This window comes from Dreissena polymorpha, chromosome 3 (assembly GCF_020536995.1).
Source record: "Dreissena polymorpha isolate Duluth1 chromosome 3, UMN_Dpol_1.0, whole genome shotgun sequence".
NCBI lineage: Eukaryota > Metazoa > Mollusca > Bivalvia > Myida > Dreissenidae > Dreissena > Dreissena polymorpha.
In genome coordinates, this window is record NC_068357.1 from 48,700,617 (window position 1) to 48,713,791 (window position 13,175).

General features: G+C 29.4%; 1 protein-coding gene across 1 annotated transcript in view; it reads left to right on the plus strand.

Annotated features, from left to right (window-relative positions):
* The window catches only part of LOC127872203 (uncharacterized), a 37,087-nt gene that overhangs the window by 15,455 nt on the left and 8,457 nt on the right, over positions 1-13,175 (plus strand). Inside the window, exons 18-21 of the mRNA XM_052415532.1 lie at positions 4,616-4,642; positions 6,824-6,850; positions 7,895-7,924; positions 8,521-8,547. Of these exons, the coding sequence (XP_052271492.1) occupies positions 4,616-4,642; positions 6,824-6,850; positions 7,895-7,924; positions 8,521-8,547 (111 nt within the window). The remainder of the gene's footprint in view (positions 1-4,615; positions 4,643-6,823; positions 6,851-7,894; positions 7,925-8,520; positions 8,548-13,175) is intronic.

Here is a 13,175-nt window from a genome sequence, read left to right on the forward strand (position 1 = left end):
TGATGATTCTCCTGTTTTCAGGCTGGACACCCGGACCGAATATGACAGGTAAAGATAACACGTTTAAAGTAAACTTTCACTGTAAAAAGAAATATGGTTTAGCGGAAAGTGATAACGGAATCGTTCTAAAATACAAACCACAAACGAAATATGACAGGTAAAGATAGTACGTTTACAGTTAACATAATTTGTATGATAAATCCATTGGCATGTTACGTGCATACATACGGACGAAGAAAATATTTCCTGAGGAAACTCCAAATAACATCTTGAACATGCTTGTGTATAAATGTAAAGAACACGCCATATGTTAAAACAATACAATTTACTGGTATGCTTTATAAAACACATGTACCTAGATAATACCTAAGTATTGTTATAATGAACATAAATTATATACATACATACCATGTAATGTTTATAAATAAATATCTTGCCTACAATGCAGGTCAAACATTCAAATGCATTTTTAAGTATTAGAAAGTAGTATTAGTATGGGTGTCAACTATAATTTTGCAGTTTGGTGATTTGAAAACGAACAATTATCATAACATTAAGCTACTTGTGACTTGGGAAAGAACTTAAGATCATGTCGATTATGATTTGCTCATTGTTTGTAGGCAATTGGACATATGGATCAAATATGACAGGTAACGATAACACGTTTACAGTTAACATTCATTTTATGATAAATCCATTTACAAGCAAAAAAGTAATAAAAAAATCTGTAAACAATTGTCCATGAACTATGGTTTCACAGTAGATAATAGGCCGTTTAACACGATTGAATACTATCTATCTTTTTCGAACGCTGCATAATTTTGCACATTAAAAAACATCTTAACTATTTCTGTATGAAAGCAATCTTCGATTTACTCATATGGCTTTCAAACATATATACCTTAGTAATACATACTCATTGTTAATAATGTACATTAATTATAAACATACATACCATGTTTTGTTGATATTCCTAACAATGTGTTTATATTAATTATATACGGACGTACCGTGATTTGTTGATAAATAAATATCTTGTCCACAATGCTGGACCACAAATGTAATGTAGTTTGTAAGTAATAGAAAGCACTATGTGGGTGAGTGTTTACTAGCATTCCGTATGAATATGAATTCAGAACTAACACTCATCATAACATTAAGATACGTGATACTTGGGATAGTACCTGATATATTGCTGATTACGATTTTTCTGTTTAAGGCTGGACACCCGGACCGAATATGACAGGTAAATATGACACGTTTAATTTAAATACATACTTATAGTTAACTATGTACATTATTTATTAACAGACATACCATACATTGTTGATATTCCTAACAATTTATTTATATGTATTTTATACGGACGTGCTTGTATTGTTGATGAATAAATATCTTGCCTACAATGCAGGCCTTTAATTCGAAAGTATTTCGTAAGTAATATTAAGTTCTATGTGTGTGAGTGTTTACTAGAATTTCGCATGAATACGAATTCAAAACTAACAATCATCATACAATTAAGATACTTGATATTGTGATAGAACTTGATATAATGATGATGATGATTTGACTGTTTACAGGCGATTGGACGACACCCGGAACAAATATGACAGGTAAAGATAACACGTTTAAAGTACACTTTCATTGTTAAAGAAATATAGTAAAGTGGAAAGTGATAACTGAATCGTTCTAAATACAAACCACAAACGAAAAAAATGAATATTTCCTCACAAACACATTAACGTATTTGTCTTTTTAATTCTTGTATAAATAGTTGATAGTACAAACTTTATTAAATTATCGATTTCCTGAAAGACATTTTAGAGGGTCTCTAGGACAGAAACAATTTGATGTGTAAACTTTGTAATTGTGAAATTTTGCATGCATACATAGGGACACAGAACATGTTTATTGTGAAAACTCAGAATAACATCTTGAACACGTTTGTATAGATATTTTCAGAAAAAAAACGTATGTTAAAACAATACAATTTACTGGTATGCTTTACAAAAAATAAGTACCCAAGTAATTCATAAGTATTATAAAGTAATGAACATTAATTATTTACAGACATGCCCTGTAATATTGAAAAATCTGTCTCTTGTCTACAATGCCAGTCCAACATTCAATTTGTTTTTGTAAGTATTAGAAAGTACTATTTGTATGAGTGTAAACTAGACTTTTGCTTGTTGATGATTTGAAAACGAACAATTATCATGACATTAAGATACTTCAGACGTAGGATAGAACTTGAGATAATGCTGATTATGATTTACCCATTATTTTGCAGGCAATTGGACAGACGGATCAAATATGACAGGTAACGATAATACGTTTACAGTTATTATTTATTGTATGATACATCCATTTACCTTCGGATATTTCTGATAGTAAACAATTATGTAAACGATTGACCATAAACTATGGTAGCTATAACAGTTCCCACGTAGGTAATTGCCCGATAAACATATTTGAACAATTTATATTTTATTTAAGAACTGCATAATGTTGCATATAAAAACAAATTTCTGAACTTTTTCTGTATGAAAATAATCTTCGATTTACTCCTATGGCTAACAAAAATATCTACCTTAGAAAAACATACCAATTATAAGTATTGTTCATTAATAAATATATACATAGTGAGATTGACCATGTTTTGTTGATATTACTAACAATGTATTTATATTAATTATATACAGACTTACCGTGTATTGTTGATAAATAAATATCTTGTCCACAATGCTGGACCACAAATGTAATGCAGTTTGTAAGTAATAGAAAGCACTATGTGGGTGAGTGTTTACTTGCATTTCGTATGAATATGAATTCAGAACTAACACTCATCATAACATTAAGATACTTGATACTTGGGATAGTACCTGATATAATGCTGATTACGATTTTTCTGTTTTCAGGCTGGACACCCGGACCGAATATGACAGGTAAATATGACACGTTTAATGTAAATACATACTTAAAGTTAATAATGTACATTATTCATTAACAGACATACCATACTTTGTTGATATTCCTAACAATTTATTTATATGTATTTTATACAGACGTGCTTGTATTGTTGATGAATAAATATCTTGCCTACAATGCAGGCCTTTAATTCGAATGTATTTCGTAAGTAATATTAAGTTCTATGTGTGTGAGTGTTAACTAGAATTTCGCATGAATACGAATTCCAAACTAACAATTATCATACAATTAAGATACTTGATATTGTGATAGTACTTGATATAATGATGATGATGATTTGACTGTTTACAGGCAATTGGACGACACCCGGAACAAATATGACTGGTAAAAATAACACGTTTAAAGTACACTTTCATTGTTAAAGAAATATAGTAAAGAGGAAAGTGATAATTGAATCGTTCTAAATACAAACCACAAACGAAACAAAATGAATATTTCCTCACAAACACATTAACGTATTTGTCTTTTTAATTCTTGTATAAATAGGTGATAGTACAAACTTTATTAAAGTATCGATTTCCTGAAAGACATTTTGAGAGGGTCTCTAGGACAGACACAATTTGATGTGTAAACTTTGTAATTGTGAAATTCTGCATGCATACGTAGGGACAAAGAACAAGTTTATTGTGAAAACTCAAAATAACATCTTGAACACGTTTGTATAGATATTTTCAGAAAAAGACGTATGTTAAAACAATACAATTAACTGGAATGCTTTACAAAAAATAAGTACCCAAGTAATTCATAAGTATTATAAGTAATGAACATTAATTTTTTACAGACATGCCCTGTAATATTGAAAAATCTATCTCTTGTCTACAATGCAAGTCCAACATTCAATTTGTTTTTGTAAGTATTAGAAAGTATTATTTGTATGAGTATAAACTAGACTTTTGCTTGTTGATGATTTGAAAACGAACAATTATCATGACATTAAGATACTTCAGACGTAGGATAGAACTTGAGATAATGCTGATTATGATTTACCCATTATTTTGCAGGCAATTGGACAGACGGATCAAATATGACAGGTAACGATAATACGTTTACAGTTAACATTTATTGTATGATACATCCATTTACCTTCGGATATTTCTGATATTAAACAATTATGTAAACGATTGACCATAAACTATGGTAGCTATAACAGTTCCCACGTAGGTAATTGCCCGATAAACATATTTGAACCATTTATCTTTTATTCAAGAACTGCATAATGTTGCATATAAAAACAAATTTCTGAACTTTTTCTGTATGAAAGTAATCATCGATTTACTTCTATGGCTAACAAAAATATCTACCATAGTAAAACATACTCATTATAAGTATTGTTCATTAATTATTATATACATAGTGAGATTTACCATGTTTTGTTGATATTCCTAACAATGTATTTATATTAATTATATACAGACTTACCGTGTATTGTTGATAAATAAATATCTTGTCCACAATGCTGACCCACAATTCTCTTGCAATTAATATTAAGTACTATGTGTGTGAGTGTTTACTGTAATTTTGCATGAATACGAATTAACAACTAAAAATCATCATAACATTACGATTAACTATTTGATACTTGGGATAGTACTTGATATAATGCTGATGATGATTTTCCTGTTTTCAGGCTGGACACCCGGACCGACTATGACAGGTAAATATGACACGTTTAATGTAAACTTTAACTGTTAAAATAAATAAAGTAATAACGGAATCGTTCTAATATACAAACCAAACACGATAAAAATGTATGTTTCTTCAAAAACACATTTACTTATTCGTCGCGTTAATTCTTGTTTGAAAAGGTTGAAACTACAAATTTAATTAACGTATTGATTCCCTTTAAAGAAATTTGAGAGGGTCTCTAGGACAGGCACACTTGTGTTTGTAAACTTTGTAATTGTGTCATGTGACATGCATACTCAGAGACGAAGAAAATTGTTCTTGTGAAAATCGGAAGAACATCTTGAACACGTTTGTGTAGAATTGTACAGAAAACGCCATATGTTAAAACAAAACAATTTACTGGTATGCTTTACAAAATATAAGTTCCCAAATAATACATAAGTATTATAAGTAATGAAAATTAATCCATAGACAATCGTTTTTTTAAATTCAAATAATCTGTTAACAAAATTGACCATAAACTGTGGGAGCTATTTCAGTTCCCACGTAGGTTATAGCCCGTTTAACACATTTGAACAATATATGATTTATTCAAGAACTGCATAATTTTGAATATTAAAACAAAGTTCTGAACTATTTCTGTATGAAAGTTATTTTCGATGTACTCATACGGCTTACACAATATAAACCTAAGTAATACATACTCTTTATAAGTAATATACATTACTTATAAATACTGATGTGCTGTGTTTTATGTTATATTCATAATACTTTATTTACATAAATTCGATACAGACGTGCTGTGTAGTCTTGATGAATAAATATTTTGTCTACAATGCAGGCTTTCAATTCTAATGTTTGTAGTAAGTAATATTAAGTACTATGTGTGTGAGTGTTTACTAGAATTTCGCATGAATATGAAGAAACAAAAACTAACAATTATCATAAAATTTAGAAACTTGACACTTTGGATAGTACTTGATATAATGCTGATACTGATTTGCCTATTTACAGGCAATTGGACGACTCCCGGACCTAATATGACAGGTAAAGATAACACGTTTTAAGTAAACTTTCACTGTTAAAAGAAATATGGTTTATCGGAAAGTGATATCGGAATCGTTCTAAAATACAAACCACAAACAAAATATGACAGGTAAAGATAGCACGTTTACAGTTAACATAATTTGTATGATAAATCCATTTACATGTTACGTGCAAACATACGGACGAAGAAAATATTTCCTGAGGAAACTCCAAATAACATCTTGAACATGCTTGTGTATAAATGTAAAGAACACGCCATCTGTTAAAACAATACAATTTACTGGTATGCTTTATAAAACACATGTACCTAGATAATACCTAAGTATTGTTATAATGAACATAAATTATACACACCGTGTAATGTTTATAAATAAATATCTTGCCTACAATGCAGGTCAAACATTCAAATGCATTTTTTAAGTATTAGAAAGTAGTATTAGTATGGGTGTCAACTATAATTTTGCAGTTTGGTGATTTGAAAACGAACAATTATCATAACATTAAGCTACTTGTGACTTGGGAAAGAACTTAAGATCATGCCGATTATGATTTGCTCATTGTTTGTAGGCAATTGGACATATGGATCAAATATGACAGGTAACGATAACACGTTTACAGTTAACATTCATTTTATGATAAATCCATTTACAAGCAAAAAAAAAATAATCTGTAAACAATTGTCCATGAACTGTGGTTTCACAGTAGGTAATAGGCCGTTTAACGCGATTGAATACTATCTATCTTTTTCGAATGCTGCATAATTTTGCATATTAAAAAAACATCTTAACTATTTCTGTATGAAAGCAATCTTCGATTAATCATATGGCTTTCAAACATATATACCTTAGTAATACATACTCATTGTTAATAATGTACATTAATTATAAACATACATACCATGTTTTGTTGATATTCCTTACAATGTGTTTATATTAATTATATACGGACGTACCGTGATTTGTTGATAAATAAATATATTGTCCACAATGCTGGACCACAAATGTAATGTAGTTTGTAAGTAATAGAAAGCACTATGTGGGTGAGTGTTTACTTGCATTTCGTATGAATATGAATTCAGAACTAACACTCATCATAACATTAAGATACTTGATACTTGGGATAGTACCTGATATAATGCTGATTACGATTTTTCTGTTTTCAGGCTGGACACCCGGACCGAATATGACAGGTAAATATGACACGTTTAATGTAAATACATACTTAAAGTTAATAATGTACATTATTCATTAACAGACATACCATACTTTGTTGATATTCCTAACAATTTATTTATATTTATTTTATACAGACGTACTTGTATTGTTGATGAATAAATATCTTGCCTACAATGCAGGCCTTTAATTCGAATGTATTTCGTAAGTAATATTAAGTTCTATGTGTGTGAGTGTTAACTAGAATTTCGCATGAATACGAATTCCAAACTAACAATTATCATACAATTAAGATACTTGATATTGTGATAGTACTTGATATAATGATGATGATGATTTGACTGTTTACAGGCAATTGGACGACACCCGGAACAAATATGACTGGTAAAAATAACACGTTTAAAGTAAACTTTCATTGTTAAAGAAATATAGTAAAGAGGAAAGTGATAATTGAATCGTTCTAAATACAAACCACAAACGAAACAAAATGAATATTTCCTCACAAACACATTAACGTATTTGTCTTTTTAATTCTTGTATAAATAGGTGATAGTACAAACTTTATTAAAGTATCGATTTTCTGAAAGACATTTTGAGAGGGTCTCTAGGACAGACACAATTTGATGTGTAAACTTTGTAATTGTGAAATTTTGCATGCATACATAGGGACAAAGAACATGTTTATTGTGAAAACTCAAAATAACATCTTGAACACGTTTGTATAGACATTTTCAGAAAACGACGTATGTTAAAACAATACAATTTACTGGAATGCTTTACAAAAAATAAGTACCCAAGTAATTCATAAGTATTATAAGTAATGAACATTAATTTTTTACAGACATGCCCTGTAATATTGAAAAATCTATCTCTTGTCTACAATGCAAGTCCAACATTCAATTTGTTTTTGTAAGTATTAGAAAGTATTATTTGTATGAGTATAAACTAGACTTTTGCTTGTTGATGATTTGAAAACGAACAATTATCATGACATTAAGATACTTCAGACGTAGGATAGAACTTGAGATAATGCTGATTATGATTTACCCATTATTTTGCAGGCAATTGGACAGACGGATCAAATATGACAGGTAACGATAATACGTTTACAGTTAACATTTATTGTATGATACATCCATTTACCTTCGGATATTTCTGATATTAAACAATTATGTAAACGATTGACCATAAACTATGGTAGCTATAACAGTTCCCACGTAGGTAATTGCCCGATAAACATATTTGAACCATTTATCTTTTATTCAAGAACTGCATAATGTTGCATATAAAAACAAATTTCTGAACTTTTTCTGTATGAAAGTAATCATCGATTTACTTCTATGGCTAACAAAAATATCTACCATAGTAAAACATACTCATTATAAGTATTGTTCATTAATTATTATATACATAGTGAGATTTACCATGTTTTGTTGATATTCCTAACAATGTATTTATATTAATTATATACAGACTTACCGTGTATTGTTGATAAATAAATATCTTGTCCACAATGCTGACCCACAATTCTCTTGCAATTAATATTAAGTACTATGTGTGTGAGTGTTTACTGTAATTTTGCATGAATACGAATTAACAACTAAAAATCATCATAACATTACGATTAACTATTTGATACTTGGGATAGTACTTGATATAATGCTGATGATGATTTTCCTGTTTTCAGGCTGGACACCCGGACCGACTATGACAGGTAAATATGACACGTTTAATGTAAACTTTAACTGTTAAAATAAATAAAGTAATAACGGAATCGTTCTAATATACAAACCAAACACGATAAAAATGTATGTTTCTTCAAAAACACATTTACTTATTCGTCGCGTTAATTCTTGTTTGAAAAGGTTGAAACTACAAATTTAATTAACGTATTGATTCCCTTTAAAGAAATTTGAGAGGGTCTCTAGGACAGGCACACTTGTGTTTGTAAACTTTGTAATTGTGTCATGTGACATGCATACTCAGAGACGAAGAAAATTGTTCTTGTGAAAATCGGAAGAACATCTTGAACACGTTTGTGTAGAATTGTACAGAAAACGCCATATGTTAAAACAAAACAATTTACTGGTATGCTTTACAAAATATAAGTTCCCAAATAATACATAAGTATTATAAGTAATGAAAATTAATCCATAGACAATCGTTTTTTTAAATTCAAATAATCTGTTAACAAAATTGACCATAAACTGTGGGAGCTATTTCAGTTCCCACGTAGGTTATAGCCCGTTTAACACATTTGAACAATATATGATTTATTCAAGAACTGCATAATTTTGAATATTAAAACAAAGTTCTGAACTATTTCTGTATGAAAGTTATTTTCGATGTACTCATACGGCTTACACAATATAAACCTAAGTAATACATACTCTTTATAAGTAATATACATTACTTATAAATACTGATGTGCTGTGTTTTATGTTATATTCATAATACTTTATTTACATAAATTCGATACAGACGTGCTGTGTAGTCTTGATGAATAAATATTTTGTCTACAATGCAGGCTTTCAATTCTAATGTTTGTAGTAAGTAATATTAAGTACTATGTGTGTGAGTGTTTACTAGAATTTCGCATGAATATGAAGAAACAAAAACTAACAATTATCATAAAATTTAGAAACTTGACACTTTGGATAGTACTTGATATAATGCTGATACTGATTTGCCTATTTACAGGCAATTGGACGACTCCCGGACCTAATATGACAGGTAAAGATAACACGTTTTAAGTAAACTTTCACTGTTAAAAGAAATATGGTTTATCGGAAAGTGATATCGGAATCGTTCTAAAATACAAACCACAAACAAAATATGACAGGTAAAGATAGCACGTTTACAGTTAACATAATTTGTATGATAAATCCATTTACATGTTACGTGCAAACATACGGACGAAGAAAATATTTCCTGAGGAAACTCCAAATAACATCTTGAACATGCTTGTGTATAAATGTAAAGAACACGCCATCTGTTAAAACAATACAATTTACTGGTATGCTTTATAAAACACATGTACCTAGATAATACCTAAGTATTGTTATAATGAACATAAATTATACACACCGTGTAATGTTTATAAATAAATATCTTGCCTACAATGCAGGTCAAACATTCAAATGCATTTTTTAAGTATTAGAAAGTAGTATTAGTATGGGTGTCAACTATAATTTTGCAGTTTGGTGATTTGAAAACGAACAATTATCATAACATTAAGCTACTTGTGACTTGGGAAAGAACTTAAGATCATGCCGATTATGATTTGCTCATTGTTTGTAGGCAATTGGACATATGGATCAAATATGACAGGTAACGATAACACGTTTACAGTTAACATTCATTTTATGATAAATCCATTTACAAGCAAAAAAAAAATAATCTGTAAACAATTGTCCATGAACTGTGGTTTCACAGTAGGTAATAGGCCGTTTAACGCGATTGAATACTATCTATCTTTTTCGAATGCTGCATAATTTTGCATATTAAAAAAACATCTTAACTATTTCTGTATGAAAGCAATCTTCGATTAATCATATGGCTTTCAAACATATATACCTTAGTAATACATACTCATTGTTAATAATGTACATTAATTATAAACATACATACCATGTTTTGTTGATATTCCTTACAATGTGTTTATATTAATTATATACGGACGTACCGTGATTTGTTGATAAATAAATATATTGTCCACAATGCTGGACCACAAATGTAATGTAGTTTGTAAGTAATAGAAAGCACTATGTGGGTGAGTGTTTACTTGCATTTCGTATGAATATGAATTCAGAACTAACACTCATCATAACATTAAGATACTTGATACTTGGGATAGTACCTGATATAATGCTGATTACGATTTTTCTGTTTTCAGGCTGGACACCCGGACCGAATATGACAGGTAAATATGACACGTTTAATGTAAATACATACTTAAAGTTAATAATGTACATTATTCATTAACAGACATACCATACTTTGTTGATATTCCTAACAATTTATTTATATTTATTTTATACAGACGTACTTGTATTGTTGATGAATAAATATCTTGCCTACAATGCAGGCCTTTAATTCGAATGTATTTCGTAAGTAATATTAAGTTCTATGTGTGTGAGTGTTAACTAGAATTTCGCATTAATACGAATTCCAAACTAACAATTATCATACAATTAAGATACTTGATATTGTGATAGTACTTGATATAATGATGATGATGATTTGACTGTTTACAGGCAATTGGACGACACCCGGAACAAATATGACTGGTAAAAATAACACGTTTAAAGTAAACTTTCATTGTTAAAGAAATATAGTAAAGAGGAAAGTGATAATTGAATCGTTCTAAATACAAACCACAAACGAAACAAAATGAATATTTCCTCACAAACACATTAACGTATTTGTCTTTTTAATTCTTGTATAAATAGGTGATAGTACAAACTTTATTAAAGTATCGATTTTCTGAAAGACATTTTGAGAGGGTCTCTAGGACAGACACAATTTGATGTGTAAACTTTGTAATTGTGAAATTTTGCATGCATACATAGGGACAAAGAACATGTTTATTGTGAAAACTCAAAATAACATCTTGAACACGTTTGTATAGACATTTTCAGAAAACGACGTATGTTAAAACAATACAATTTACTGGAATGCTTTACAAAAAATAAGTACCCAAGTAATTCATAAGTATTATAAGTAATGAACATTAATTTTTTACAGACATGCCCTGTAATATTGAAAAATCTATCTCTTGTCTACAATGCAAGTCCAACATTCAATTTGTTTTTGTAAGTATTAGAAAGTATTATTTGTATGAGTATAAACTAGACTTTTGCTTGTTGATGATTTGAAAACGAACAATTATCATGACATTAAGATACTTCAGACGTAGGATAGAACTTGAGATAATGCTGATTATGATTTACCCATTATTTTGCAGGCAATTGGACAGACGGATCAAATATGACAGGTAACGATAATACGTTTACAGTTAACATTTATTGTATGATACATCCATTTACCTTCGGATATTTCTGATATTAAACAATTATGTAAACGATTGACCATAAACTATGGTAGCTATAACAGTTCCCACGTAGGTAATTGCCCGATAAACATATTTGAACCATTTATCTTTTATTCAAGAACTGCATAATGTTGCATATAAAAACAAATTTCTGATATTTTTCTGTATGAAAGTAATCTTCGATTTACTTCTATGGCTAACAAAAATATCTACCATAGTAAAACATACTCATTATAAGTATTGTTCATTAATTATTATATACAGAGTGAGATTTACCATGTTTTGTTGATATTCCTAACAATGTATTTATATTAATTATATACAGACTTACCGTGTATTGTTGATAAATAAATATCTTGTCCACAATGCTGACCCACAATTCTCTTGCAATTAATATGAAGTACTATGTGTGTGAGTGTTTACTGTAATTTTGCATGAATACGAATTAACAACTAAAAATCATCATAACATTAAAATTAACTATTTGATACTTGGGATAGTACTTGATATAATGCTGATGATGATTTTCCTGTTTTCAGGCTGGACACCCGTACCGACTATGACAGGTAAATATGACACGTTTAATGTAAACTTTAACTGTTAAAATAAATAAAGTAATAACGGAATCGTTCTAATATACAAACCAAACACGAATAAAATGTATGTTTCTTCAAAAACACATTTACTTATTCGTCGCGTTAATTCTTCTTTGAAAAGGTTGAAACTACAAATTTAATTAACGTATTGATTCCCTTTAAAGAAATTTGAGAGGGTCTCTAGGACAGGCACACTTGTGTTTGTAAACTTTGTAATTGTGTCATGTGACATGCATACTCAGAGACGAAGAAAATTGTTCTTGTGAAAATCGGAAGAACATCTTGAACACGTTTGTGTAGAATTGTACAGAAAACGCCATATGTTAAAACAAAACAATTTACTGGTATGCTTTACAAAATATAAGTTCCCAAATAATACATAAGTATTATAAGTAATGAAAATTAATCCATAGACAATCGTTTTTTTAAATTCAAATAATCTGTTAACAAAATTGACCATAAACTGTGGGAGCTATTTCAGTTCCCACGTAGGTTATAGCCCGTTTAACACATTTGAACAATATATGTTTTATTCCAGAACTGCATAATTTTGAATATTAAAACAAAGATCTGAACTATTTCTGTATGAAAGTTATCTTCGATGTACTCATACGGCTTACACAATATAAACCTAAGTAATACATACTCTTTATAAGTAATATACATTACTTATAAATGCTGGTGTGCTGTGTT